Source organism: Balaenoptera physalus (genome assembly GCF_965194825.1).
Source record: "Balaenoptera physalus genome assembly, chromosome: 4".
NCBI classification, from domain to species: domain Eukaryota; kingdom Metazoa; phylum Chordata; class Mammalia; order Artiodactyla; family Balaenopteridae; genus Balaenoptera; species Balaenoptera physalus.
Genome location: NC_138891.1, coordinates 31,713,903 through 31,740,412, shown reverse-complemented (window position 1 = coordinate 31,740,412; position 26,510 = coordinate 31,713,903). Strand labels below are relative to the sequence as shown.

The window sequence follows — 26,510 nt, the reverse complement described above, 5'->3', positions numbered from 1 at the left end:
AGATGAATGGATAAGGAAGATGAGGTACATATATACAATGGAATATTACTCAGCCATAAAAAGGAACGAAATTGGGTCATTTGTAGAGATGTGGATGGATCTAGAGACTGTCATACAGAGTGAAGTAAGTCAGAAAGAGAAAAACAAATATCGTATATTAACACATATATGTGAAACCTAGAAAAATGGTACAGATGAACCGGCTTGCAAGGCAGAAATTGAGACAAAGATGTAGAGAACAAATGTATGGACACCAAGGGGGGAAAGCGGTGGGGTGTGGGGATGGTGGTGTGATGAATTCGGCGATTGGGATTGACAGGTATACACTGATGTGTATAAAATTGATGACTAATAAGGACCTGCTGTATAAAAAAATTAAATTAAATTAAATTAAAAAAAAAGAATTTGTGAAAGATACTGCGGTGTTCAAATCTTGCATTACCTTCTCTTTTATGTCTCCTTAACTTTTCCTATTTAATGCACATGTGTGTATTTACAGTGAGTTTGCATTTATTTTTTGTTTTGTTTGTTTTAATTAATTAGTTTATTTGGCTGCATCGGGTCTTAGTTGCAGCACACGGGATCTTCATTGTGACATGCAGGATCTTTTTAGTTGCAACATGTGGGATTTAGTTCCCACGTTTGACCAGGGATCAGATCCGGGCTCCCTGCATTGGGAGTGGGGTGTCTTAGCCACTGGACCACCAGGGAAGTCCCCTGCATTTATTTTTTGAAAACAGAAGTGGAATTATTCCCATGAAACAGATCTATGTATCTTTTTTTATTGAAAAGTAAGACACTTTGTATGTACCTCCTACCATGGTGTCCTGGTTTGTTTGTAAAACAGAAAATATAATTTTACATTTGTCCAACAGTGATTTGTTTATGGAATTGCTTATTCAATAGCATCTGACTGTCTTGGGTATAACTACCAGTGTTCCCCCATTCAGAACATTTGGGGAGGGGTATCACATAGATAGATGCCTTTTTTTAAATAGATAAGGTGAGTTAGCAAGTTGCTGGTAATCAACAGCTATCTGCTCATTCTCTGTATAAGCAACAGGAAGAAGTGTCACCAACTGGTGTGCCGCACTAGAACTTAAAATGGGTTTCCCACAAAAACAAGGTTTATAAAATGGTGACTATATAGAGTTAAAATAGTACAATGAGAACTATGCTCCAGATATGTTATGAATTATTTATTCGATACATATTTATGGACAGTCTACTCTGTACCAGGTACTATTCTAGGCACTGGGTGACAACAGTGAACAAAACTCAAGCAATAGTTTCCACAATAACACGGATTAGAATGAAGGAGGCAAACGTTTATTCATATTCTGAGAAGCATCTTTTAAACTTATTTTTCTAACATCAAATAGTAGTTAGTTAACTGTTAAGGGTGACTTGAGCCTTTGCTGCTTTGTTTGCGTGTTACACATTTAATTCTAAACATAAATTAGAACCTATACCAAGGGCCAACTTTAGGGAAATCAGAGTAATCATAAAAGAAATAAGGAACAACTATTACATAAAATATAATTTTTCTGTCTTCCTCACTATCTTTTTATTCACTTTTCATAGGAATTTCTTCCTGCCCATATATACCCCATGGATTAGGTCAGGCAGATACCTGCCTTAATGGAGCCATAGGAAAACGTGAGCATGGTGAAAGGGAAAGGGTGAATCCTCATGTCCTTTCAATTTTTATTGAGCGGATTTATGAGAAGCTGTTGAGAAAAACTGTCCTAAGCACTTTAAATTCAGCCAGCAGCTCAGCTGGCTAATGGCTTTATGCTCAGCAGAAGACATCGGAACCTCTCCCAGTGATCTGGGACACTGAAATGGACCCCAGATCAAAGCACTGCAGCCGAAACTTTCATCAATAACACTATGTACTCCTTAAAAGCTCTTTCAAAGAGATCTGCATGTTGATCACATTCTGGCAATGTGTTATCTGGTAGGTGGGGAATGAATTTAATGTATTATAAACCTGAAGCAGGGAGGGGGTCCCTGCAGAAACCCTAGACGAATTTGATGGGAGAAAAGGGGAGGGTAACGGGCGGGACAAGGGAGCAGTGACTGGCTGGAGTCCCCTTGAGGAACCTGGAGGCCAGGGATCTGCTTCTCAGTTTTGCTCAAGGTCCCACGTTACTCTTACCGGAGACCTCGGTGGCAGCTCCCGGCACTCACATCTGCCACACCAGCAGCGCACTAAAGAAAAACATGATCGTCCTGAATCCACTAAAGAGGAAGTAAAGCCAGTTTCTTTTTTGTTGTTGTTGTTAGAAAAGTGAACATTTTAATAACCTTCCCTCCCTTCCCATTCTCCCCTTTTGCTGTGTTTTTAGTTTTAGTTTGATTGATTTAACTGTTAACAGAAGAATAAATACTTTCCCAAACTTTCCTTCTTAACTCTTTCAGATATCTCAGTTCCACCTGCTTTCTTATTTAGATTCCAAAATAAAAGGAACAAAGGAAACTTTTTTCACTTACATCTAGTACTTTCCTTTTTAAATAGTAAAAGTAAATACACAAGGTTATTAAAAAAAAAAAAAAAAGTCAAACCATACAGACAAGGAAGACCATAAAATGATAAGCAAAACTCTCCTCCCACCCTGAGCTCAGTTCCACTCCCCAGAGATAACCTCATAGAAATAATTTTTTCAGTTGACTGAGGTTTAGAATCCACAGTATTTCCAAATTAAAGTGCAGCATGATGGAGGAGTTGTTTCTAAACTAACACCTCCATAAGCACAGCGTGGATATAAATTCTCACCACTCCTCTTGTGTATCTGGGTCCGTAGACTAAGAAGTAAGAAGGGACTCAAAGCCCTGCCACATCTCCTTCACTTTTCTCAAAGAAGGAGGACTCGTAAATTTCCTCAGGACAGAAGCGTGAGACTCAGACCAGAAGTCAGGGAACTTAACTGGCCTTTGCTTTCATCCTTAGCACCCATGTTGTGGGAGCTAGAGGCACTCAGAGCCACCTTCCAAGATGTTTGTCCCTTGTCCCAACCCCCAGACAGTGCTTACTTCTGAGTTCCCTTCTTTTCTCTTCCCTTAGGAAGAAGATAAGCCCACTCTCTGCGTGTTCAATGCTGTGACCCAAGAGACAATGCCCATAATGGAGAGCATTTCCCTTCTTGGTAAAAAGGTGTCTGATCTGAGAACACTGATAGCTCTGAGATGTGGATTCCCTGTGAGTGTCTTCTGTCTTCGGACCCCAGAGGGACTGGAGATGTATGACTGCAACACGCTCAGGGACTACCAGACAGACCTCGGTACCGCCCACTATATGTGACAGCAGCTGCTACTCAGCACTCAGGTTCTTTGATACCAGACTCATAACAGAAGGAAGAGTTGTTTCTAAACTAAAACCTCTGTAGGCGCAGTGTGGATGTAAATTATCAAAACCCCTCTTTGGTGTCTGGGTCTGTAGGCTAAGAAATAAGAATGGTCACATAACCCCTGCCATGTCTTGTTCTCTCTGCTCAAAGCAAGAGGACTTGTTAATATCCTCAGGATAGAAGACCAAGACTCAGATCTGTTTATATTTTTCTCTTTCAAAATATATTTCAAGCATATATAGAAGCAAGATCTAGTAGATATTCTTTTTCCTCTTTTTAATGCAAGTGGTAGCATATGACACATATTGTTTGAACCTTGCTTTATGCGAACTCATTTTGAAATATTGTCAGTTATATTAAACAATCTTTTAATTAAACAGTATGAAGCCAATACTGTGCAGGCCGAACAGGTGCCTCAGTGAGCACCATTCATCCCTGATGGACAGATTCCAACCTCTCTTTAAATACTGTACTTCAGTCATGTCTGCTGCAGCCATACATTATTAAGCCAAACTCAAAGGACTGTCAGATTTGTTTTAACCATATTGGCAAACGGTTCAAACTTTATAGAGATTCTTGCTTGAGGTGAATAAGTTTTTGCTGACAGCACATCTTTAGGTAACATTGTTCTATAACGTTTGCTGCAATGGAATTTGATTTCTCCCAACTTATAATAGGGCCTGTAGACATCCATGAATTAAGCAGTTTTGCTTTTTATAACTGCTAAATTTGCATTTATTGTTACTTTCCTGACTATTATGTTTGCTTATTCTTTCATGTTATTTTTAACTGAGGCTCTCAAAACTTTGACATCAATTACCATCCCTGTTTTTGATGAGAGGAAGTGATGGTCTAGGAGTCGTCCTCAGAGTACCTTACTGTAAACACATATCTGCTCTGTGTGCTTGCTGGGGGGTCAGCCCTGCGCAGAACATGGTGGTGGCTGATTTAAGTAAGGGCACACAAGTGGCATTTGTCTTTGAGCAACTTATGACCTAGTTATTTAATGAAATGCCAAAGGATAAATGAGAAAACTAAGGTGACTGTTCTGCAGGCCTGTGCTGCTCAGATCATGATGTAACATTTTAGAGCACGAAGAGAATTTAGAAATGGCTTGGCCCAACACCTAATTTTTTTTTTGGTCGTGCTGCACGCCATGCGGGATCTTAGCTCCCCCACCAGGGTGGAACCCATGCCCCCTGCAGTGGAAGTGTGGAGTCCTAAGCACTGGACCACCAGGGAAGTCCCCCAACCCCTAATTTTTACAGATATAAAGACAGCAAAAAGGTTCTGAATGGTTAAATGACTTGCTCAGGGTGTGTCAAGGATAACGCCCCTTAAAATGACCCTCTAGGAAGGAGGTTTTTCAGATGTAAGGTCAGAGACTCCAGCATGACCTGGGTAGATGGCTTTGGCCACCATGAGAACACAGGGCATGGGAGGAGGGGCAAGGAAAGAGGGACCTCAAAGGAAAAGGAGGAAGAGCCTTTGACCTGCTTCACACCTTTGCCTAAAACACTCCTAGCAGTCTTTTTTTTTTTTTAATTTAATCCTTGTAAACATTTTATTTTATTTTATTTATTTATTTTATTTATTTATTTTATTTTTGGCTGCGGCCAGTCTTAGTTGCGGCATGCGGGATCTTTTGTTGCGGCGCATGGGCTTCTCTCTGTTTTGGGCTTCTCTCTAGTTGTGACGCGAGGGCTCCAGAGCGCATGGGCTCTGTACTTTGCGGCACGCAGGCTCAGTAGTTGTGGTGCATGGGCTTAGTTGCCCCGTGGCATGTGGGATCTTAGTTCCCTGACCAGGGATCGAACCCATGTCCCCTGCATTGGAAGGCAGATTCTTAACCACTGGACCACCAGGGAAGTCCCCCTAGCAGTCTTTAAGTAGCCAGCCCACCTTTTTAAACTACAGGGTAAGGGAATCTTTGATCCGCCTCTCTTCTAGATTCTCCTCTTTCCAGTCAATGAGTCATCCCCGATGCTGTCAGGAGTTGAACCTTGACCCCTTTCCAAAGGCAGTGGAAAGTCAGAAGGTTTTGGAGAAGCAGTCAAAGAAAATCAAAGATTTAAGTAGCTCAATTAGTCCCTGCACATACTAGCTCATATAGTAATATATAAAACTGCCTCTGCACTCTGGGCATTTATAGTAAAGTGGTAGAAATGAAGCATGCACATTTACTCAGTTATAATCCAATAAGCCAGCTCCTTGTAGGCTGAAGGGCTCAGGGAAGGCTTTTTGGAGAATGTTGGACTTGAGCACACAAAGATGCGAGAAATATGCATCATCTGAGAGGAGGAAGGGAAGACATTCCAGGCTTCTAGGCCAGGAGAAAAGCATGGGCCACAGGTTCAAGAACATGGGCTTACATTTGCAGCAACATGGATGGACCTAGAGATTGTCATACTGAGTGAAGCAAGTCAGACAGAGAAAGACAAATATCATACGATATCACTTACATGTGGAATCTTAAAAAATGGTACAAGTGAACTTATTTACAAAACAGAAATAGAGTCACAGATGTAGAAAACAAACATATGGTTACCGGGGGGAAGTGGGGGTGGGGAGAGGGATAAATTTGGAGACTGGGACTGATATATACACACTAATATATATAAAATAGATAACTAATAAGGACCTACTGTATAGCTCAGGGAACTCTGCTCAATACTCTGTAATGACCTCTATGGGAAAAGAATCTAAAAAATAAGGGATATATGTTTATGTATAACTGATACACTTTGCTGTACAGTAGAAACTAATGCAACATTGTAAATCAACTATACTCTAATAAAATTTTTTAAAAATCAAAAAAAAAAAAAAAAGAATGTGGGCTTAATCCAGGGAGGACAGAAAGCAGGAGACTGTTCTAAAGAGTGGAGGAGCCTCGTTGAGACCAATGGGAATCACAGCTGAGGTCATATTGAGGAGGGTCTTAGAGGTGAGGCAACAGAGCACAGGTTTCATGTGCTTGCAACCACAGTCATGTACATTCTGGAACAGGAGTGTTTCAATAGAAGTTTAATCTCGTGGCAGGCAGCATGAAATATAGAAAGGAGTGAGGAGAGCCTGGAAGTAGAGTGATATGCTAACTGGAGCTTTTGATAATCCCAGTATTAATTCCACTAGGAATGGAAGAGACAAATCTGAGAAATTCATGAGAGAGAGACAGAGCATCATGCTGGGTCACATCTAAGAAGAGGGAAATGCCAAGGCTCTGATGCTAGGACAGCAATGGTGAAATTGGGGAAAGGAGCTTATGCTTTGGGTCTTAAACTTTAGATACAAGGAAACTCAGAGAGTACATTTTTTTTTTCCTGAAAATTACTCAGCTAGTTAGTGGCAAAGCTGTAAGTACAACTGAGTTCTTCTAATTCTCCTCCATGACAAATATGGAGCTAGGGCTTGAGTGATGGGTTGGGTTAGCAGTTACTGTTATAGGCGTCCTGCCCATGGAGTTGGGGGTACAGCACTGTGAGAGGTGCTTTCCTTAGACAGTAGATACAGAGAGGGACATGTCAAGGGCCAAGGGCCAGTGCTCAGGACATGCTGAAGTCAGGATAAGTAGACAGAAGAGGAGTCAGAAAATGAGACACAGAAAGCTGTCAGAGTCAGGAAGAAAACACAGACTTTGCATTGTCACAGATGATGAAGAGACTGTTTGTGGGATGCTAGTAAAAGGCCAAAGACAGTGTCTGAGAAAAACCTTTTGATTTTGCTTAGAGGTCATTGGTGAGCTTAGAGAGAGAAGTTTTAATAAAGCGGATGGAGACGGAAAGGTTGTAGGGATTAAGAAGCATGTACGTAATAAGGGGATAAAGGGCTTTTTTGGTGATGGAATACTTAATAATTAACTTATCAAGAATTTATCAAAGCTAAACATCCCCTAATGTTTGTGATTTTGAAATTTTGTGACTTGAGGTTTAGTGACACATCATATAGGTCCAATACACACACAACACATGTGCGCACGTGTGTGCGCGCGCGCACACAAACACACACACACACACACACACACACCTTTTCTTGAATCAACCTATGCAGGACAGAATGATGCCATTGGTACTTTTCACTGTGAATGCCTCATGGCATGTATTCATGGCCAGACTGAGAACATCACATCTGAGAGACTATCCAGGAAAAGGGTCTTGTCAGCTCAGACCCTGAAATCTAGGCGGGCTCCAGGGTCCCCCACTACTCCTCAGGCCCCTTAGAGACCTACTGTGCCATTTTAATTCCTTTTATAAATGAGAAAACTGAGGCTCAGAGAAGTTAAGTGACTTGGTCAACGTCATACTGGTAATAATTAGTCATCATACACTCAGGATGGGGTTCTTTCCAACAACTTATACTGCCAACCCAGTGCATCTTTATTGATACCTATTTTTATTGATGCTCTTTAAGTACAGATCAATATCTTCTTTTGATTCCCACTAAGGGAAACCCAAACCAGAGAAATGGTTTCCACATTCAGAAAGAAAAAGCCCAAATCAGATAGGCAGATATTGATCCCAGAGTATGCATGAGGAATCCAGAAACTTGGGATATGGGGACCACAGCAGGAGAGGTTGGAGACGATTCCCTAGAATAGGCACTGTTGCTTGCACCTGCTTTCCTGCACAGCTTGGGCATGGTAGGTGGATTTGTAAGTAGAGAGTGGGTGAATCCAGGTTCTGTAAATATATACAATTTGGGGAGTCCACTTTAAAAAATTAAGAATAAAGAATTAGAAAGTTCATATAGTAAGAGGCCTTGACGCTTAATTCTCATTAATTTTACTTTCATTTCAGTTATAGATTTTAGTTGTATTTTCTGGAACAACATAGCATTTTTAAAATAAGTTCCTATTTTCTAGCAGAATGCCTAAGCTTATGAAGGAATTTAATGTGTGACAAAGGAGGCATTACAAATCAATTGGAATGGAAGGATCATCCAATAAATGGTGCTGGTTAACTCACTTAGAAATTCTCTGGATATTCAAAAGTTGAGCATTAGGAGAAAAACCATCCATTGTTACCTTTGATCTTTGAGAATTAAGACTGCTTCATTGCAAAAAACTGAAATTGATAGTTATAACACCTGTAACATCTGTTCACATAAAATACAGGGTTTGTTGGAGGTGCTCTAACTGATAAGAACTTAAATCACATAGTATTCTCTAGTTTTCAGGGCTCATCAGTAGTAGACAGGTTGAGCTAGGGAGAGCTGAGACCCTGAGGCTAGGCAACCACCTAGGGAAGTGCAGATGGGCCAGGAAGACCCCACTCGTAGACATCTAGCAAAAGGAGGTTAGCCTTAAATAGGTCCTGCTGGTGGGGGTCCTGGAACAGGCAGGTCAGTCTGCATTAGCAATTGGTAAGATGGAGGAAGGCAGAGGGGGATCCAGGGAGATCCAGCAGGGACCCGGTAGGTGAACCATAGCATCAGAGCATCAAGGTAGTGAATGAATCAATGAATGAATGACATAAAAGGCGGGACATGAGACAAGCTGGTTGCTGACACGGGAGCCTCTGTCAACATGTAACAGAAATCTAACCCCAGAGACTGGGGTTCGGAATAGGAACTCTCTGAGTTCCAGGCTCAGAGAACAGAGATGGGGCCTCAGTTACGAAACCCAAAAGGTAGAGTAGGATACTGAGACTTGTGCTCTGAGGCACAAGGTGGGGGCTTGGTCTCTTATTCCCGGAGGAATAAGGCAAGTTACTAGAACAGGACAACACCTGAGCAGGATGAACAGGAAGAGCAACTTCCCACCAAACTTCTGAGCAGCTGGCCTGGACTCTTAACAAATCCCCTACAACTGAAGTTAAGACTGTTCCGGGGGCCTAAGACTGTTCTGGTCATTCAACTGGAGGCTATGCGGCCTCAGCTGTGGAGGACCAGGGAGGCTGGAGTATAGTGCCAGGCTAAAGCTTTCCAACGCTCATCTTTGAGTGATTTTCATAATAAACTAAAAACATAGTAAGTCACTTTAGTCAGGAGATGAAACAAATGCACTTGGAGCACTGTTTAAAGTCTTTTGTTTCCAGTGCTATTCATAGAAATCAAATATCTTACAAGAAAGTTTAAGTACAACAAGAAGCTTTAGAGAAGCTAAATCTATTATGTCATAGATGATCCACATGTTGGAAGACGTTTATCTAGGCGTTTCTAGAGTGTATCTGCAGAACTGCTACTTGGTCCCTACAGAATAACTCCGTAATTCTCCAGCAAAAAGAGTGAATTCTCCTAGCTGAGACCAGACTTGTGAGGGTTAAGGTAGGTTAGGGCCTGGATGGCATTCATGCAGATCAGGCTCTGTGGGTAAACATGCACAGCAGCTAGGAATCAACCCACAAAGGACAGTGAGGCCAAGGTCAAGAAATCCCAAACCAGAGTCAAGAGTAAGGGAAGAAGAGCCCCATTTCAAGATTACAGGTTGTGGGCTTCCCTGGTGGCGCAGTGGTTGAGAGTCTGCCTGCTAATGCGGGGGACACGGGTTCGAGCCCTGGTCTGGGAAGATCCCACATGCCGCAGAGCGACTAGGCCCGTGAGCCACAACTACTGAGCCTGCGCGTCTGGAGCCTGTGCTCCGCAACAAGAGAGGCCGCGATAGTGAGAGGCCCGCGCACCGCGATGAAGAGTGGCCCCCGCTTGCCGCAACTAGAGAAAGCCCTCGCACAGAGACGAAGACCCAACTCAGCTAAAAAAATAAAAATATAAATAAATAAATAAATAAATAAATAAATAAATAAAGATTACAGGTTGTAACATAGGACGTCCAAAAAGAGAGGGATCAGCAGAAAGAACATATACTTGGATGTGTGTCTGCCTGTGAAGTGGATGCAAGAAGGGCAAGAGCCAGGAAGCAGAAAGGAAAGCAAGAGAAAGGCAGGGGAAAAGAGGAGGCTTCCGAAGCATTAGAAAGAATTCTAGACACAAAAATTCCAAGCCAAATTCTACTCCCAGCTTGCTGGGTAGGTTCAGGCAGTTCCCCATGGGCCTCAGCTTCCTAGTGTATAAAAGGAGACAATGGAGCGGGCTGGTCTTTTAGGATCTTTTTATCTTCAGCATTCTGTGACTCTAAGATTACTGCTGTTATGTTATCCTTCCTTCCTTCTCACCTGCAGGTATTTATGATGAACCTGTCTGAGCCTGAGGATATGTGTGGATAAGCCCAGTCACACACTGTCCCATCACAGCTTTGGCATGCAAATTCTGGGGCCACCATATTGATTCAAAGGCAGCCAATCCATAAGCTGTCCAGTGACACCACCTCTCCTAGCTGAGACAATTAGAGTCTTGCTTGGAGATGAGTATAACACAGAGGACAGGCACATGGGCCCAGCAGCCAGATTGTCCAGGTCCAACTCCTGGTTCCACTATTTACTGGTTACGTAGAAGCTGGGGAAGTTACTTCATCTTACAGCGCCTCAGTTTCCTCAGCTGTCAAATGGAGAAAATAATATAACCCATCACTTAGGGTTGTTGTGAATTTTAAATTATTAAATTGTTCATGTACTTAGAATAATCTAGAGCATATAGTAAGCATTCAATGAATATTAGCTATTCATATTCATATTCAATATATTACTGTTATTATTATTAATCATTAGTCTTGTGAATTCAAATTGGGAAATGTAGAGAGACAAAATTGGTTATCAGTAGGGTTGGAAAATGAAGAGTGTCAAGAAATAAGGTTGGGTCACGACAAACGCATGTTGCATGCATGCCAAAGTTGTGATAGGACAGAAGCTGTAAGTTAAGCAGGGCAGCCTGTCAGTAGAGAAAGGGAGAAGGCATACAAAGAGACCTAAAGGGCATGAGAGAGAGTGAGAGAACCTGGGGCCCATGGGAGAGATGGGCAGTGGTCCATCTTGAGAACTGTCTTGGTTCCTAATGCATGTTAGATGTGGTCATTGTCTCAGTATAATAAGCCCCATTTTCTTGAGGGTCTCCTTGCGATCCAAGAGCATAACTAAAACAGAGCCCACAGACTGGATGAGACATAATGCTTGTGCTCAAAGAGTTCTTTTAGTGTTTGTCAACTGGCAATTCCAAAGCAGACACATATGTTCAATAAAAAAGACTTTCAAAGTATACTTTGCAACCAGTTGAGCAGTCATTTACCCTATCTGGGGAGGTGACAGGATGGTGTAGTCAAGGAGGGCTTCCTAGAGGAGGTGATGCCAGGACTGCATCATAAACTATTGGTAGGAGGATGGGGGAGTCAGAAGAATTCAGACAGAAGGGACAGCAAAAGAAGATGCCCCAAATCCAGAAACAGCCTGGGGTACACACAGAAGTACAGGCCAGCCTGCTGGGCTACTAAGGGTTAGGAGGGCGGCACATGGCCAGAACGGGTTTGAAGAGTGGCTCAGAACTTCATTTAACATGTATTTACTGCGCACCCACTGTGAGCCAGGCACTATTGGGGAAATCAAGCACAGAGCTGTGAGCAAGGGTAGCAAGGTCCCCACCCTCTTGAAGCTTGCATTTCAGTGGGGAAGGCAAGCATCATCCCGTAAACAGAAAAATATCGAATTTTAAATAAAATTAAGGAATATGAAGTAAAAGAAAGCAGGATAAGGGAATAGAGAGGGATGTGATGAGGTGGGGAAAGGCTATTGCAGATGGCTGGCCAGAAGAAGAGATGGCATCTGAACAGAGACATGAATAAAGACAGGGGGAGGCTGTGGGGAGCTTCTCGAGGTAGCTTTAGGTGAGAGATTATCTAGGCCTGAGAGAGGGCGGCGCTCATTAAGATGGAGGTGAAGAAGCAGAGTTCTTCAACATTTGGGAAATAAACTTGTCAGGCCTTAGCGATTGTACAGATGTTGGGGGCATGAGAGAAAGGAAGGGATGAAGAACAACTCTCAGATTTCTAACTCAGGTAGCAAGGAAGATAGTGGTGACACAAACCGAGACACAGAATACAGGAGGAAAAGCAGGTTGGGGATGAAAGGTGACAGGTTGTCCTTCAGAACAGTGGGGCCCTAGCGTGATCCTTTAGATTGTGGTATCCCCAGCAGGGGGAATCCGGAGCTGGAGCAGAGGCCTGGCTGGAATTTGGACTCAGGAGTGACTGGCCCGTGGGTGAGTTTGTGTTGCAACTGAGGTTGCCTGTCAGTCAGCCAACAAGTATGTAGTGAGCACTTGGCAAACGGCAGGCAGTGTGGCAAGTCCTGAAGGAGCGTCGTTTGTAGTGGGTCGTGAACAAGAGTCTCCAAACAAGTAAAATGATTTCAAGTACTGATGATAGGGGCTATGAAGAAATTAAAATAAGGTCACGGCATAAAGAGTATTGGAGGGGAGGAGGGGGTGGTGGCAGAGATTGCTTTAGCCCTGGTGGCCAAGAAGTTCCTCTGTGCGGACACAATGCTTGAAGGGAAAGCTGAGTAAGAAGGACACTGCCCTGTGAACTCTGGATAAAGACTCTTTGAAGCAAAAGAAATTATGTGTTTAGGTCCTCAGATGGGCGTGGCCTTGGTGTGTCTGAAGGACAGGTGAAAGGTCAGAGTGGCCGGAACAGAGTGAGTGAGGCAGGCTGGAGGGACAGAGGTCAGAGTGGGCCACATGGGGAGGAGACTGAGTTTTATCCTGAGGGAATGTGTAGAGTCAGAAGAGCAGAAGCCTGAGGAAAGATTCCTGGGAAACACCAGCCTGAAGGACAAAGGGAATGTAGTCACAAAACCAGGAGAGGGTAGGCTTTTGAGGAGCAAGTGATAAATCCTCCAGCAGCAATGTACATATCACTTTTATGTTCATAACACAGAATGGCTCCTGTTTTGTGAAGAATGGAATGACAGGATCATTCAACTTCACCCACAGCCCACTTGTAAGCTAAAGGCCCAAGAAATGCATATGTCCTGCCACAGTTTCTTGAGTTTCTCTTCCAACATAACAGCTTTTGTCTACCTGGTGATGTGTAGATCAGCATGGAATCAATGTCCACAGAAATGTTTTAAGATAGCTGCAGAAAGTAGTTCAGCATTGTAGGCTTTCACTGTGCAGATGAGAAAATGCAAGTGCACAGAAGCTAAAAGGCTTTTCCAAGTCAATATAGGCCTAAGCTCAAGATAGCATCCCTGCCCCTCCCCTCTCTCTCTCTCTCTCTCTCTCTCTCTCTCTCAGCATCCCTGTCTCCTTATTCAAAGGCTACTTTTCATTTGGCACCCAGCTCATGTCTGTTGGGAGAAAGCTATCATTAGAAGTTTCTGGACCACCAAACCCCAGGGATGGGCTGGAACCATCACCACCTCTCTTCATCCACAGGCACAACACTTCGCTTGGACGTCTGGGATGGATGGAAGGAATTTCTGATGGGCTGTCTCCTCGGACAAAAACTTAAAGTCCAACGCTATTTATCAAATGAAGGACCAGTACTCAAGTACGAGATAAAGCAAATGCTAAACTAATTAAAGTAATTTTTGCTAAACTTTCATAGGAACTTGAGTCTGCAATTCACTCTTTAGCTGGGGTGCTGCTCCAAGGGAGTTCCCTTGAGACATTTTTATTGAGATATTTGCTCGAATAAGATAGCAGGGAGGAGAGATTGGGGGACTGACAGCCTTTGGTGATGTATTGTAATTCAGATAGACTTTCATCAGGAAACACTATCTAAATGCACAACTTCAGTTTGGTTTGGATATTAGACTTTTATCGGCACTTTTTAAAGGATATCAGAATAAGTGCCTTGCCACTGTCACATTCAATTATTCTAAAAACCACTAATTGCTAATTCATTGGCTGAAAACATTGCCTACCTCTTCCTAAGCTATCATGTAACTTTTCAAATCGCATCTAATACACACATTCATACTTTTGCCATACATGAAGTGTAACACATGCTGCTGGAGCAGTGGAGGAGGGTAGGCTCAGAGAAGCAGGTGTACATTTTAACATATCTCTGCAGCCAGCAGCTTCCCAGGTGCATAAGCTGCATTACCCTTTAGGTTTTAATTCAGTGGTATTTTAGAACAGTGCCCCCTTGTGGTGATTTAGTCATACTTTACAGAAGCACACACACTCAGCAGCTCTAAGGGCTCTGTGAAGTGACAGATTGGAAAACCAGCTTCTGCAATTTTATAAAATATTTAAATATTTAAAATTAATTTCTATTTGGGGATAATTATAATTCTCTCTTTTCATGCTCTGAATCCAAAGAAATAGCTGTTGCATTGTTACTTTTAATACTGCATATTTACTGAGTACTTTGTAGCATTGTGTTATATTTATTAACTAATTTTATACTTATAACACTTATATGAGATGGATACTATTTTATCTTATTTTACAGATAAGGAAACTGATTTAGGAAATCTGCCCAATGTCACACAGCTAGCAAGGGCACAAGTGGGTTTTAGATCCCCACAATTTAACTCTAGTGCTCATGTACTTAACTATTTCCACTTAATCTTTAAATAAAATCTAAGAGCTCAGAGAATATAAATACAATATGCATATGATCAGAGTGAAAAGCTCCTTTTATTCCTCCACCCAATCAACAATGTATGTACTATGTACTATGAAAGCAATAAACAAGATATGGTCCCTGCCTTTAGCAAATTTATAGTCCAGTAGGGGAAACAGAAAACAAGTAACCAATTCCTGGAGAAACAGAATTGCAAAATGTCTGGGAGTACAAACTCCAGTGCTCATCTACCTAGGTTCAAAGCCCCACCCCCTCAGTGTTTAGTCGTGTAAACTTAAGCAAGTAGTCATCCTGTACCTCAGTTTCCTCCTCTACAAAATGGGGAAAATAATAGTACCTATCTCATAGAACTACTTTAGAGATTAAATGAGCTAGTATTATAAGGAACTTAGAGGGCCACCTGGCACATGGTGAGGAGGATACAAATGTTAGGTGTCCCTGTTACCATTCAGTGTGAAAATTGTTATGACGTGGGCAGTGTGCAAGAAGATATGGGAATGTATAGTATGGACAGCTGTAGGGGATCAGGTAAAGCACCCCGAGAAAGGGACTTGAAGGGCTGATACTCAGGTAAACAGTAGGGAGAATAAAAATGTTTCAAAACAGATGGAACCACGTGTACAAAGACCCAGGGGGCAAGAGAATGGATTCAAAGAACTGAAAGAAGTTAGTTCCACATGGTAGATTACAGAGTAAGAGGAAGCTAGTGGCCAGAGGCTGGAAAGATAAGAAGAGGCCAGCTCAGGCAGGCCCCTGTAGGAATGTGAAGGAATTTGGATTTTATCGTTTAAATGTTGGGAAGACATTGAAGGTAGAGAAAGGCCATGATGAGATCTGCATTTTAGAACATTGGCTCTGACTGCAATGTGGGGAATAGAGGCAGACAGGGAGACAGGAAAATAGTCAAAAGAAAACGGCAGCCTGAGCTAGGCTTATGACAGCAGAGGTGGGGCTAAGAGGACACACTGTGAAAAGATCATTTAGGAGGCAGAATCAACTAGTCTTGGTAACAAGAGTGCTCTAGTTCCCACAACATGGGTGTTGAGGATGAAAGCAAAGGCCAGTTAGTCCACGCAGGAGGGGCTCTTCTCCCCAAATCAAATTCAGAGTTGCTGATCTGCACTAATGAATTTCAAACGAAATTGATATGTGAACCAAAATGCCAGCATATTAATGTATAACTCTAATCAGTTATAATCTGTCAGAGGGTCCTAGAAACCCACATGTTCTGGGCAGACCATCTCTCTTATACAGGAAAATTACATGGGATGCCACATACACATGAAAATTACGGTGTGGTGAGCATGTAGTCAGAGACAGGAGAGTTAGTTGTATGCAGATTTTGGATGATACCAGGCTAGCTGGCCTCCATCTCTACCATGGGGTCACAGAGAGCCTTGCCCAAGTAAATCCTGGACAAAACCTGATGGAACCCTGTCTAGCTTTGCCTCCCTAATTCTTATTTCTCTGAATAGTCTTTACCCATCGTTCAGTTTGTGCCTGATGGGGTATTGGAAGGATAGGGGTGGCAGGAAGGCCAGCGTGGCTATAGTTCAGTGAAAGAGAAGCGGAGTGGTGGGATGTGAGGCAGGAGCTGGGGCAGGGTCCGGGTGACAGGTGCCCTGAAGGCCAAGATGAGGAGTTAGAATTTCAATTGCAGCCGGAAGCTACTAGAGGGTTTGGAAGAGAGCATAGGCCACCTCCAACGTATGGAATAAAAAGATTGCTAAGCACTGTATGAGGAAAAGCCCGTAGGGGGATAAGAGGAGGTGGGAGACCAGTTAGGAGACTGTGGCACTGGTGGTCATGCTGGTGGGGGGCAACCTAGAGGTTTCGATCAGAATAGCAGTAGAGATTTTGAGAAGCCAGAGAATAATGACTGTTAGAAAAGACAAAGCAAACAAACATACAAAGCATTCAAATTTCTAAAATGTACTGAATCTCTTCCTATGCTTTCCCAGTGAATATAAAGCTTGATATTTATCTTGAGCATTAGATTTTCATAAGGAAAAAACTGCTCCAAGGAAACCAATTTGAATTATTTATATGTACACAATAGGACAAATGTGTATAAGCAGGACCTGTGCAGTTTAACCTGTGTATTACTATAGGCCGTTTCTGAAAATATTTTTAAAAGTTAGGAAGGTAAAAGTTAGGAAGAAATAAATATTTTAACTAGAATGTTTTGTGGGTATTTAGTGTAACTACCTTCGCCTGTCTGCTGACTTACTAAACAGCCCCCCTCTCGCTTGTTTCATTCATTCAGGTATCAGAAAAGGGTTGCCCTGTACATCGCCGCCTTTTATGGGCACACTGAGCTCACTGAATGGGCCCTGAAGCAGGGTGTGCGGCCCCACGAGATGGTCGGTGTGCACCCCTACCGAGCTTGGTGCCAGGAAGCCCTTCACGCAGATGTCTCTAAATGCCCCATTCATGCAGCCGCAGAAGCGGGCCAACTGTTGATTCTGAAGGCTTTTGTCAACTGCAGCGTGCTGTGCCTGGAATGCAAAAACGCAGCGGGACAAACTCCCCTTACCATTGCGTCCAAACACAAGCATAAAGACTGCGTATTATATTTACTGAGTAAAATGTGGTCCACTGTTTCTTTTCTGAAAATCTCAGTCCCCATGAGGATTTATATTAAAATAAAACAATGGGTACTCAGAGCTCAGAGTCACAACTTTAATAAAAGCCAGCTTTGCGGAGCAAGGGTCTTTGGAGCAAAAGTTGGAGACATTGTGATGGTGGATGGTTTCACCAAACCCAAAATGACCTCCAAGAGCTGGCATAAGGCTGAGAACAAGGACTCACAAGGCACTGTGGGCAAACTACCGCCTCTCAGGGAGCAAACTGTAAGCAGGAAACGTGTCAATCCTTTGGCAATTTCACAGCAGGACACAAGAGAACAAACATTCAAATTTCCTCCGCTGGTAGATGCAAATACGTCCTTTGAATTACAAAAACAACAAAATCGGAAAGAAGTTACTGCCACAGCTGGGAAAAAAGAAAAGCTCATAAAAAATACATATCTCCCCCAAGTCCCCCTCCCTCCAGTTTCAAGAGTGAGCTATTCACACCCATCTTTTTACTATGCAACGCCCAGTGCCAACTTTTTACTCAGATCCTCCTTTGCGTCTTTCTCAGAGCACAGTGGGAGGAGTCCAAGGGAGAATACCATCTACTACTTAGCTGTGGCCAGGTAAGGTTTTCTCTTCAAACAAACAAGGACAAACCTTTAATAGGGCAGGTCTAGGGGAGGAATGGTCCATGAAGCCATTACACTACCATGCCATGTAGTATGACACAGGTTGTTCCTGTGCATCAGTACCCAGCTTCAAGGACCTAGCCTTGTTCTAGGACAAAATGAACTGATTTTACTGGCCAATCCATGTAGTATTCTACTCGCCAAATTTTCAGGAAGAAAGGAGTTGTATCAATTAACAAAGTCCCTTGCTTTTTTTTTTTTAAAGTAAAAGAAATTGTTAATTATAATTAAAGGGATAAGGGGGAACCTTGAAATCTGGGAGACATCAAAAGTGTCATGGAAGCCTGGATGGTAATGAAAGTGGAAGGAAAGAAAAGAACAATTTAATGACAAACTGAATCATAAAGACTTCAGTTGACTTATAGACAAGAAATACAGGCCGGGGGAGAGCTATACTGGATAGGGTGATAGAATTGATATTAATATTTAAGGTAAGTTTAAAAAGTAATCCATTATCACATTTAAAGACATAAACAAGTGTGTTGGAAGTGGACTTTTTGGGCACATTCATTTCATAAAATAAAATTTTATATATTGGTCATCAGATTTCACTGAAAACGCAACTCTGATTAGATCTCAAGATAAATACTTATGAGGTATTATTGGGTGCCAGTATTACAGTGAAAATATAGATTTACGAATGGTTTTTCCCCTTACTCGATATAATGAGAAGGAAAGAAAAAATAAGGCTAGATTGTTTTAGTTGCCTTTCTGTATTGGTCTTTATTTCAGATCTACTTTATTTCAGTTAGGTTGTTGCCACCTAGTGGTGAGAATAATTTGAGCTATAAAACGCAAACTTCAGCGTACAGCATGATGAGGTTGAGAAAAGATGAAGAAACTGCTTAACAGCTTCAATCTTTGTAATTTGTGAGGTATCTCTGACTAGAATGTATAAAAAGATAATCTAAAATTATAGAAAAAGACCAGAAAATTATTAATTGAAAAAATTGTATACTCCATCTTAAAATCAGCCTGTAAACATAAGGAAATACTGATCAGTTTTACCAAAAGATGCACATTAAAAATGACTTTACTTTTAAACATCCAAAAAAATGCTTATTATGGCCCAGTGCAGTGCTAGGCAGAATGGAAATGTGCATAAGTATCTGTGGTTAAGGTGGGAACGTATGTGGTTTTGGGTGAAAGGCTGCCAGTGTCTATTGTGTGTAGTGCTTTCTTGGGGGGTAACTGAGTTGTGATATATAGAGTTAAATGCATAAAAAGCACTAATCTCACATGTATGGCTTTTTGAATATTATTTTTTTAATTTATTTATTTTTTATTTATTTGGTTGCATCAGGTCTTAGTTGAGCAGGCTGACTCTGCAGTTGTAGCTCGCCAGCTCCGTAGTTGGGCACGTGGGCTCCTTAGTTGTGACACGTGAACTCTTAGTTGTAGCATGCACGTGAGATCTAGTTCCCGGATCTGGGATCGAACCTGGGTCACCTGCATTGGGAGCGTGGAGTCTTAACCACTGCGCCACCAGGGAAGTCCCTGCATTTTATATTTTTATACATCCATGTAACAACCACTCAGATCAATTGCAAAATATTTCTAGCACCCCCAGAAAGTTCCTTCATGCTCCTTGCCAGTCAATGACCCCTCCCAGGTATAACCATTATTCTGATCTTTATCAATGAGATTAGTTTTGCCCCTTCTTGACTTTTCATATAAAGGGCACCATATGTTATGTATCTTTCATGTCTGGCTTTTTTGTGCAACAAATCGTCTATGAGATTCATTCATGTTTTTGCATGTATTGATTCTTCTTATTTCTGTATAGCATTCCATTTCTATGTAGTATTCCACATCTCTATCCAATCTCCTATTGACGGGCATTTGAGTTGTAACTAATTTGGGGCTATTTTGAATAACACTGTATGATTATTCTTGTATGTGAGGTTTGGTGGACATTTGCATTCATTTCACTTGACTCTACACCTAGGAATGGAATTGCTAGGTCATAGGGTTAGCTTTAGTAAACACTTCCACACAGTTTTCCCAAGAGGTTACACTAGTGTGCTGTTTTTGCAGGTACACTTCGTAAGGATTGGAGTTATCAAGGGGAAGCAATTTCAAGGTTGAGAAGGGACTTGCTGGGGAAAACATTTCATTCAAGAAAGAGGTTAGTGCAGGGAATTCTCTGGCGGTCCAGTGGCTAGGACTCCATGCTTCCACTGCAGGGGGCACGGGTTTGCTCACAGGAGCAGGGGTGGTCAGTCTGATTGTTCACTTCCTCTGGCAAAGTTACTCCTAGCAAGTCTTTCCAACCATATTGTTTCTCTTTTCCCAATACTTTTCTCTTCCCTCTATTTGTATTCTCTACTGCCTTCCCATCTGTTTTTCTCCCCTTTCCACTGCATCTATCCCAGGATCTGTCCCACGTCCCTCTGCTGCTGGGCTGTGGAGGGATGGGGGGACCTGCACGCCTCGTGCGCCTGCACGGCTCTTTCTGACCTGGCTCATTGTCCCCTCATAGGAGTCATGAAAGCACCCATGTCCACCTGAGGTCACCAGTCAAGCCAGGCAGCTAGGTGGTCTGAGCACTTACCACTAAAGGACCAGTACAGCTCTTGTGCCAAAACGTGAGCAGTGGACATGCGCTATCTTGAAGGCTGGGTCCACCGTCATCAAGGTAGTATCATAGCCAGGAGATGGGGAGGAACCTAACTAATCCTTCCTGGTGCTAACCTGGGGGAATTGGGTCAGGGCGGATCCATCGGATGTTGCTGATTGTGTGGGAAGGGTGACCTCCCAAACCAGGACCCCGGACATCTCATCTGGTGTCATGTGAGAGCACTTGCTGGAACTCCACCTTTAGATTCACGAAAATATACCTGTGAGGGTTGACTCAAAGAGAGTATTGCTGCAGTTAGCTCAGATGCAGTGCTAATGTGGGTCTGGGTTGGTGCACGTGGCTGGTGTGGAGATGACAGTAACTCAGGCCAGACTGAGTCTCATCCCCCAGAAGATGGTGTCAGCTTTATACAGATCAAAGAATATTTCCAAGGTGTGTCTAGAAAACTGTCTTCCTTACTGCTTATTGTCTGATTCCAGTGAGGTTGCTGCAACTTGGAAGTCCAGCTTAGTAAAGATTCAAATATGGAGGATTGGTCCAGAAGGTTCAGTGTCCTGAGTGCACTGAGAATAGATGATAGTCCCCAGTGGTGACTCTGACGGGCTCCCATGCTCCTGATAAAAGTAGAGCTCTCTGTGTTGTTCTGTTTTGTTTCGCTTTGATAAAAAGTACCAAGGATGGGGCAGGGGACCCTTGCCAACAGTTTAAACCACTGTGGTTGATGAGGGTGTTTGCCTCAGCCTTGGAAGGTGAATACAGGGAATAAGCCTGCTTGGCCTGGTCATGCCCCTGAGCCCCACTCTTGATATAGAAGTAACTCCTCCCCAAACTCCTTTTGATAAGTGCTCTATTTGTTGGGGATTGCAGGAGCAAAGGAGAGTCTGAAGGGAGATGAAAACAAATGAGGAGGCGGAGCAGAAGTCTGTTTGGCCTGAAGGCAGTGTTGGTGCAGAGCAGAAAGCTGGGCAACGTAATATTTTCCCTTAAAAAAAGAATTTTAAGGGACTTCCCTGGTGGCGTAGTGGATGAGACTCCGCACTCCCAGTGCAGGGGGCCCAGGTTCGATCCCTGGTTGGAGAACTAGATCCCACATGCATGCCACAACTAAGAGTTCACATGCCACAACTAAGGAGCCTGCAAGCCACAACTAAGGAGCCCTGGAGCCACAAGTAAGTAGCCCACCTGCCGCAACTAAGGAGCCCAGGTGCTGCAACTAAGGAGCCCGCCTGCCACAACGGAGACCCCATGCAACCAAATAAATAAATAAATATTTTTTTTTAAAGAATTTTAATTAGAAAATACAGTAATATGTGCTTTCTGGGAAGCATCCGAACAACATGGGAATGTATAAAGTAAACATGAAAGTCTCCATCCATCCTCCAGCCCCACTCCTCTCCCTTCTCATGAATCCCATCCGTCTCCCCAGAAGGCATCATTATTACTATTTGTAGCCTCCTAGAACTTTTCCATGTATCTCAATATATGTATGTGAGATATGTATATGTGCATGCCCTTTTCATCCTAAAAGGGATTTTACTGCATTTATGTTCCCAAATATATATCTCTTAGACATAACTGTCAAATCTTTCTATGCTAGGGAGAAGGAACTACCTTGTCCTTTTTAATGGCTGCCTAGTATTCCACTGTGTCCATGTATAATAAGTTATTTAACCAGTCCTCTCTTGATTTACATTCAAGTTGTTTCCATTTTTCACCATGATAACAGTGGTGCAATATATCCTTTAATGTGTAATACTTAATCATTTATGGAAGTATTTCTATAGGACACTTTCACTGAAGTGAAACTGCTTATTCAAAGGACATATACATACTAAGTTAACTTCCTGAAAGGTTGTAGCAAATTATACCCATCTATACAGTATGAGAGGCTACTTTTGAGTGAATTACATATCTACAGCTAGGAGGGGCCAAGGCTCAGAGGGATTTGTAGTGAAGGAGTGAAGGAGAGGACCTGACAAAGTCTCTTAGGGTCAGTTTGTGTGCTACTGTGTTATAAGTCACCCTTCCCTGAGAAGAAACTGCCAGTAGTACCCCTGCCCCAAAACAGTTTGGTACAATTCAGTTGCTGGCCCTTGTAGAAAAAGGCTTGCCCTGTACTTTCCAAGTTTACCTTGTAATGGATATGGGGCAGGTATTTTCTCTCTTTGATTCCTCAGGGATATAAACTACCCTCTCCCTCTCCCTGTCTCTCCCCCAACCCCGCCCCCTTCATAAGGTGTTGGGGTACAATGGAAGCAGGGGCTAAGGCTCTGCTGACCTCCCTTTACTGGCAAGCCTGCCATTTTGCATAGATGAGTATGTGAGCCCTAGGAAAGCACAGGCATTGAGCAGGGCACCATTCTTGTGCATTTCTGAGCACTGGGTTTAGGAGACCAGTTGCATCACATCATCTCCTCAGTTCTGCTTTGATGAGAGAGCCCACAAGAACAGCAAAGGGAGACATGAGCTGGACCTTCAGCTTACACAAGTCACAGAGTTGACTGAAACCTGAGGGTTCAGCCTCCCAGCCTAGCTTGTCCAGTACTGCATGCCCAGGCCTTGCCCTCCAGTTGAGGATCTTGAATCCATGACCCATTCAGGTGGGCAAGAACCTTGTTTCCTCTGTTCACTTTTATATCTTTAGCACAGCGTCTGGCATACAGTAAGGGCTCAATAAATAGGTGTTTAATGAATGCATAGAAGCCAGGGAGAGGTGGATATAGTTATACCATTCTTTCCTCCCTAAGCTGGGACTTCTACGCTGAAAAGAAACACTGAGATTCAGTTAGGTGGTTGGGCTGATGGCCCAGTGAGTGGTTACTAATGGTTACTCATTCAACCAACATTTATTGAGCTGGAGATATGGTGGTAACTTTCCTAGTTTTAGCACTGAAAGTTTTGTTTCCTGAGAAATCCCTCAGGCCTGGGCAAATCAGGACAGTTGGTCACCCTATTCAGTAAAGAGCAAACACAGATACAGTCCTGGTCTTTGCGAAGCAAACCGTTTAGTTGGTATGATGGGCATTATCACACAGGCTAACTGGGGAAAGTGCTATGAAGGAGAGGAACTTGGAGAGACAGGTTCTATGGAAGTCTGACATAGACCTTGACCTCCCTAAGAAAATGTCTGAGCTGAGATCTGAAGGATGGGAAGGAAGAATGCAGCGCTCCAGGTAGAGGAAAGAGCTTGCGCAGAGGCCTTGTGGCTGGAGCTTACGGGGAAGTTATGAAATAGGAAGATACGCTAGAGCAAAGGGAGAGAAGAGAGGTACAAGACAAACATGGAGAGGTGGGCAGGGCTCCATAAGAAGACCTGGGCTATTTTACCCTAAAAACAAGGAGAGAGCATTGAACCGTTTGACCTGATCAGCTTTGGATTTTTTAAGACCACTTTGGCTTCAGTGTAGGAGAACTAGAATGGATTCTGGAAGTCCAGATAGGAGGCAACTGCAGGAGTCCAGGGCGGAGATGGTGGGAGATTGCACTATAGGAGTCATGGAGAGAAGTAGATGGGTTGGAGACAAACATAAGAAAGAAATTGATAGGATGTGGCGGTAGATTGCACATGATAAGGAATGGGGGGCAGGGTGGATGCAAGGACTCTTGTCTTTGGAGATAATCAAAGCAGGGGTGAGGTTCTGGGCTCACAGAGACTCCCAGCCACTGCTGAAGCAGCACTGACCATAGTGCTCTTTAGAGAGATATGGGCAGCTGTAGGAAATCCCAGGTCTTCCCAGCAGCTTACAGACATATTTGCAGCAGGGCCTAGTGTTCACAGAGTCCAAGCGAGAGCCCAGTTGATGGAAGCAAAATGATGCTGTAGCAAGGCAACCCTGTTTATGAGTATGCTTGTTGTCTGCATGCCAGACTGATGTAACCACATTTGGCTTTCCTGGGTAAGTTCCAGGAACCCAGAAAATGATGACTCAAGGACAAAATGCCTAAGGTAGGCCGCTTTCACACATTCAGGGGGGTCTGGGCTAGCAAAGAGGCAGAGGCTGTTAGAGAAAAAACTGACCTGGGAGGTGCCGGCCTGTACCCCCTCCTGCCAACCCTGTCTTGTTTTTATTCACAGAGCCATCACAGTATTATATTAGCCTTCTATTTGTGTATTTGCCTCCCCACTAGAATCTAAGTTCCATGAAGGCAGGGACCTTGTGTGTTTTGTTCACTCTTTGTTTCTTCAGCACATAGAACAGTGCTTGGTATTGTTAAAAAAAGAGACAATAGGCCCTAAATGGAGTCCCTTGTGCTAAGCCCCACATCAGCAAACCAAGACTTAATACCTAACCTAATTGCAATGTCAACCTCTCTCCTAGTCTTAAAACAGTCAATCTGGAATTTCCTGGTCAGCAGTAGTAAGGTAATCTATCTGATAAAACCCTGCCATCCCCCAAAGAAAGATGAGGTAATGGCTCTTTCCTTGTCCCTGACCCCTTCTACCTATAAAAGTCTCCCATATTATTCAGCTCTTCGGAGCTCCTTTCTGTTTCCCACATGGGATGCTGGCTGACTCATGAATCGTTGAATAAAGCAAATTATATGTTCAAATTTACTCAGTTGAATTTTGTTTTTTAACAACATATAGTAAGTGCTCAATAAACAGTTTTTGAATAAACACAGAAAAGCCATAGTTCAAATGCCAGGGAGAGAATTAAGACAAGCACTAAGCTTAGGGAGGAGCTAGATATGCAACAGAAAGGGAGAGAGAGGACTTTAAATCAATTCGGGTGGGATACGGAGAAAGGCTAAAGGTGTCTGAGTTATTTCCTTATGGCATAGGACTTGAATATACTGACAGCGTTGATGAGTTAACCCCATTTAGAGGGCCCAAGGAGACACAGTCATTGAGGTAAAGCAAGGAGTTAATCCAGAAGATTAAAGATGAATCAGCCAGAGTTGGATCTGGTTCAAATGTCTGAAATACTAAGGTACTTTTACGCAAGGTTGCTCCTAATAGATTGAGTGAAAGCCCTTTAAATCTATGAGACTTTCCACACGAAAGGGGTGGCGGTCAGAACAAGGAGCCAGGTAAAGGTGGCTACATGGTCTGAGACACTGTTTTGTGAAAGGGTAAGAAAGAAATTTAGTTTTCAGGAAAGTAAGTGGATTTGCAAAAGGCATTTTAGGGGATAGGGAGGAACTGGCTGGAGATGAGACTGGCAAGGTAAATTACACCTACATTGAGAGGCATTTTGTGGGTCCAAGTGGACAGTTTGCTTCTTATATTTTTCCATGGGGGAGGAAGTAGGTAGGAAGATCACAGAAGTTCTTTTTTATCAAACAAATCACATAATCAGTTTTTGTTTATTTTTGAAGACAAATCTGGTGGAGATGTGTAGAAGAGTCACTGGAAATAAGTAATACTAAGGGTGTGGAAGGACTACAATAGGGTTAGGAGACTTTGCAATAAGAGAAACAAGAGGCAATAAAGACCAGGACTGGAACAGTAGTAGTTAGGGAAGAGGGGAAAGGCCAAACATGACAGATATTTCCAAGGAATAATCTACAAAATGTCATCACTAATTGGGCTTAGCGGTGGGCAGAGGAGGAATGAGCTTTGTTTCTGGCTTTGGAGATGGTGAGAAGAGCAACATTATTGTGTTAGAACAAGGATACTGAAAGGGACAAGTTTAGGAAGAAGATAAAAGACATGGAAATTGGAAGTGTCTGTGGGATGTCCAATTATCAAATGATTTTATTTGATAATTGCAGATATGCATCTTTTCAGAAAGGTTGTGATTTGGGAGTCATGAATATGGGAGTTGAAGCAATTAGTAAATAAAGCCTCCCGGTGAGGGTGCAGAGAGAGACGAGGACAAAGGATAAAATCTCAGAGGACCCCAACATTCAAGGAAATGTAAAACCCCTCTGTAGTAAATCACATTCACATCCTAC

General features: G+C 42.8%; 2 protein-coding genes across 6 annotated transcripts in view; one reads left to right on the top strand and one right to left on the bottom strand.

The window, feature by feature from the left end:
- The window catches only part of RNF13 (ring finger protein 13), a 217,034-nt gene that overhangs the window by 183,856 nt on the left and 6,668 nt on the right, over positions 1-26,510 (bottom strand). The gene's annotated exons all lie outside the window — the stretch shown is intronic.
- Positions 1-26,510, top strand: part of ANKUB1 (ankyrin repeat and ubiquitin domain containing 1) — a 48,410-nt gene that overhangs the window by 15,481 nt on the left and 6,419 nt on the right. The window contains exons 3-7 of one of the 5 annotated variants that reach the window (XR_014262908.1): positions 3,068-3,284; positions 13,608-13,722; positions 17,033-17,965; positions 20,069-20,159; positions 20,514-20,596. Coding sequence is in view for 4 of the 5 variants with exons in the window: in XM_082459578.1 (XP_082315704.1) it covers positions 3,068-3,284; positions 13,608-13,722; positions 17,033-17,965; positions 20,514-20,568 (1,320 nt within the window). In the remaining variant the exon portion in view is untranslated. The other 4 variants (XM_082459578.1, XM_082459580.1, XM_082459579.1 and 1 more) reach the window with 4 other exon arrangements.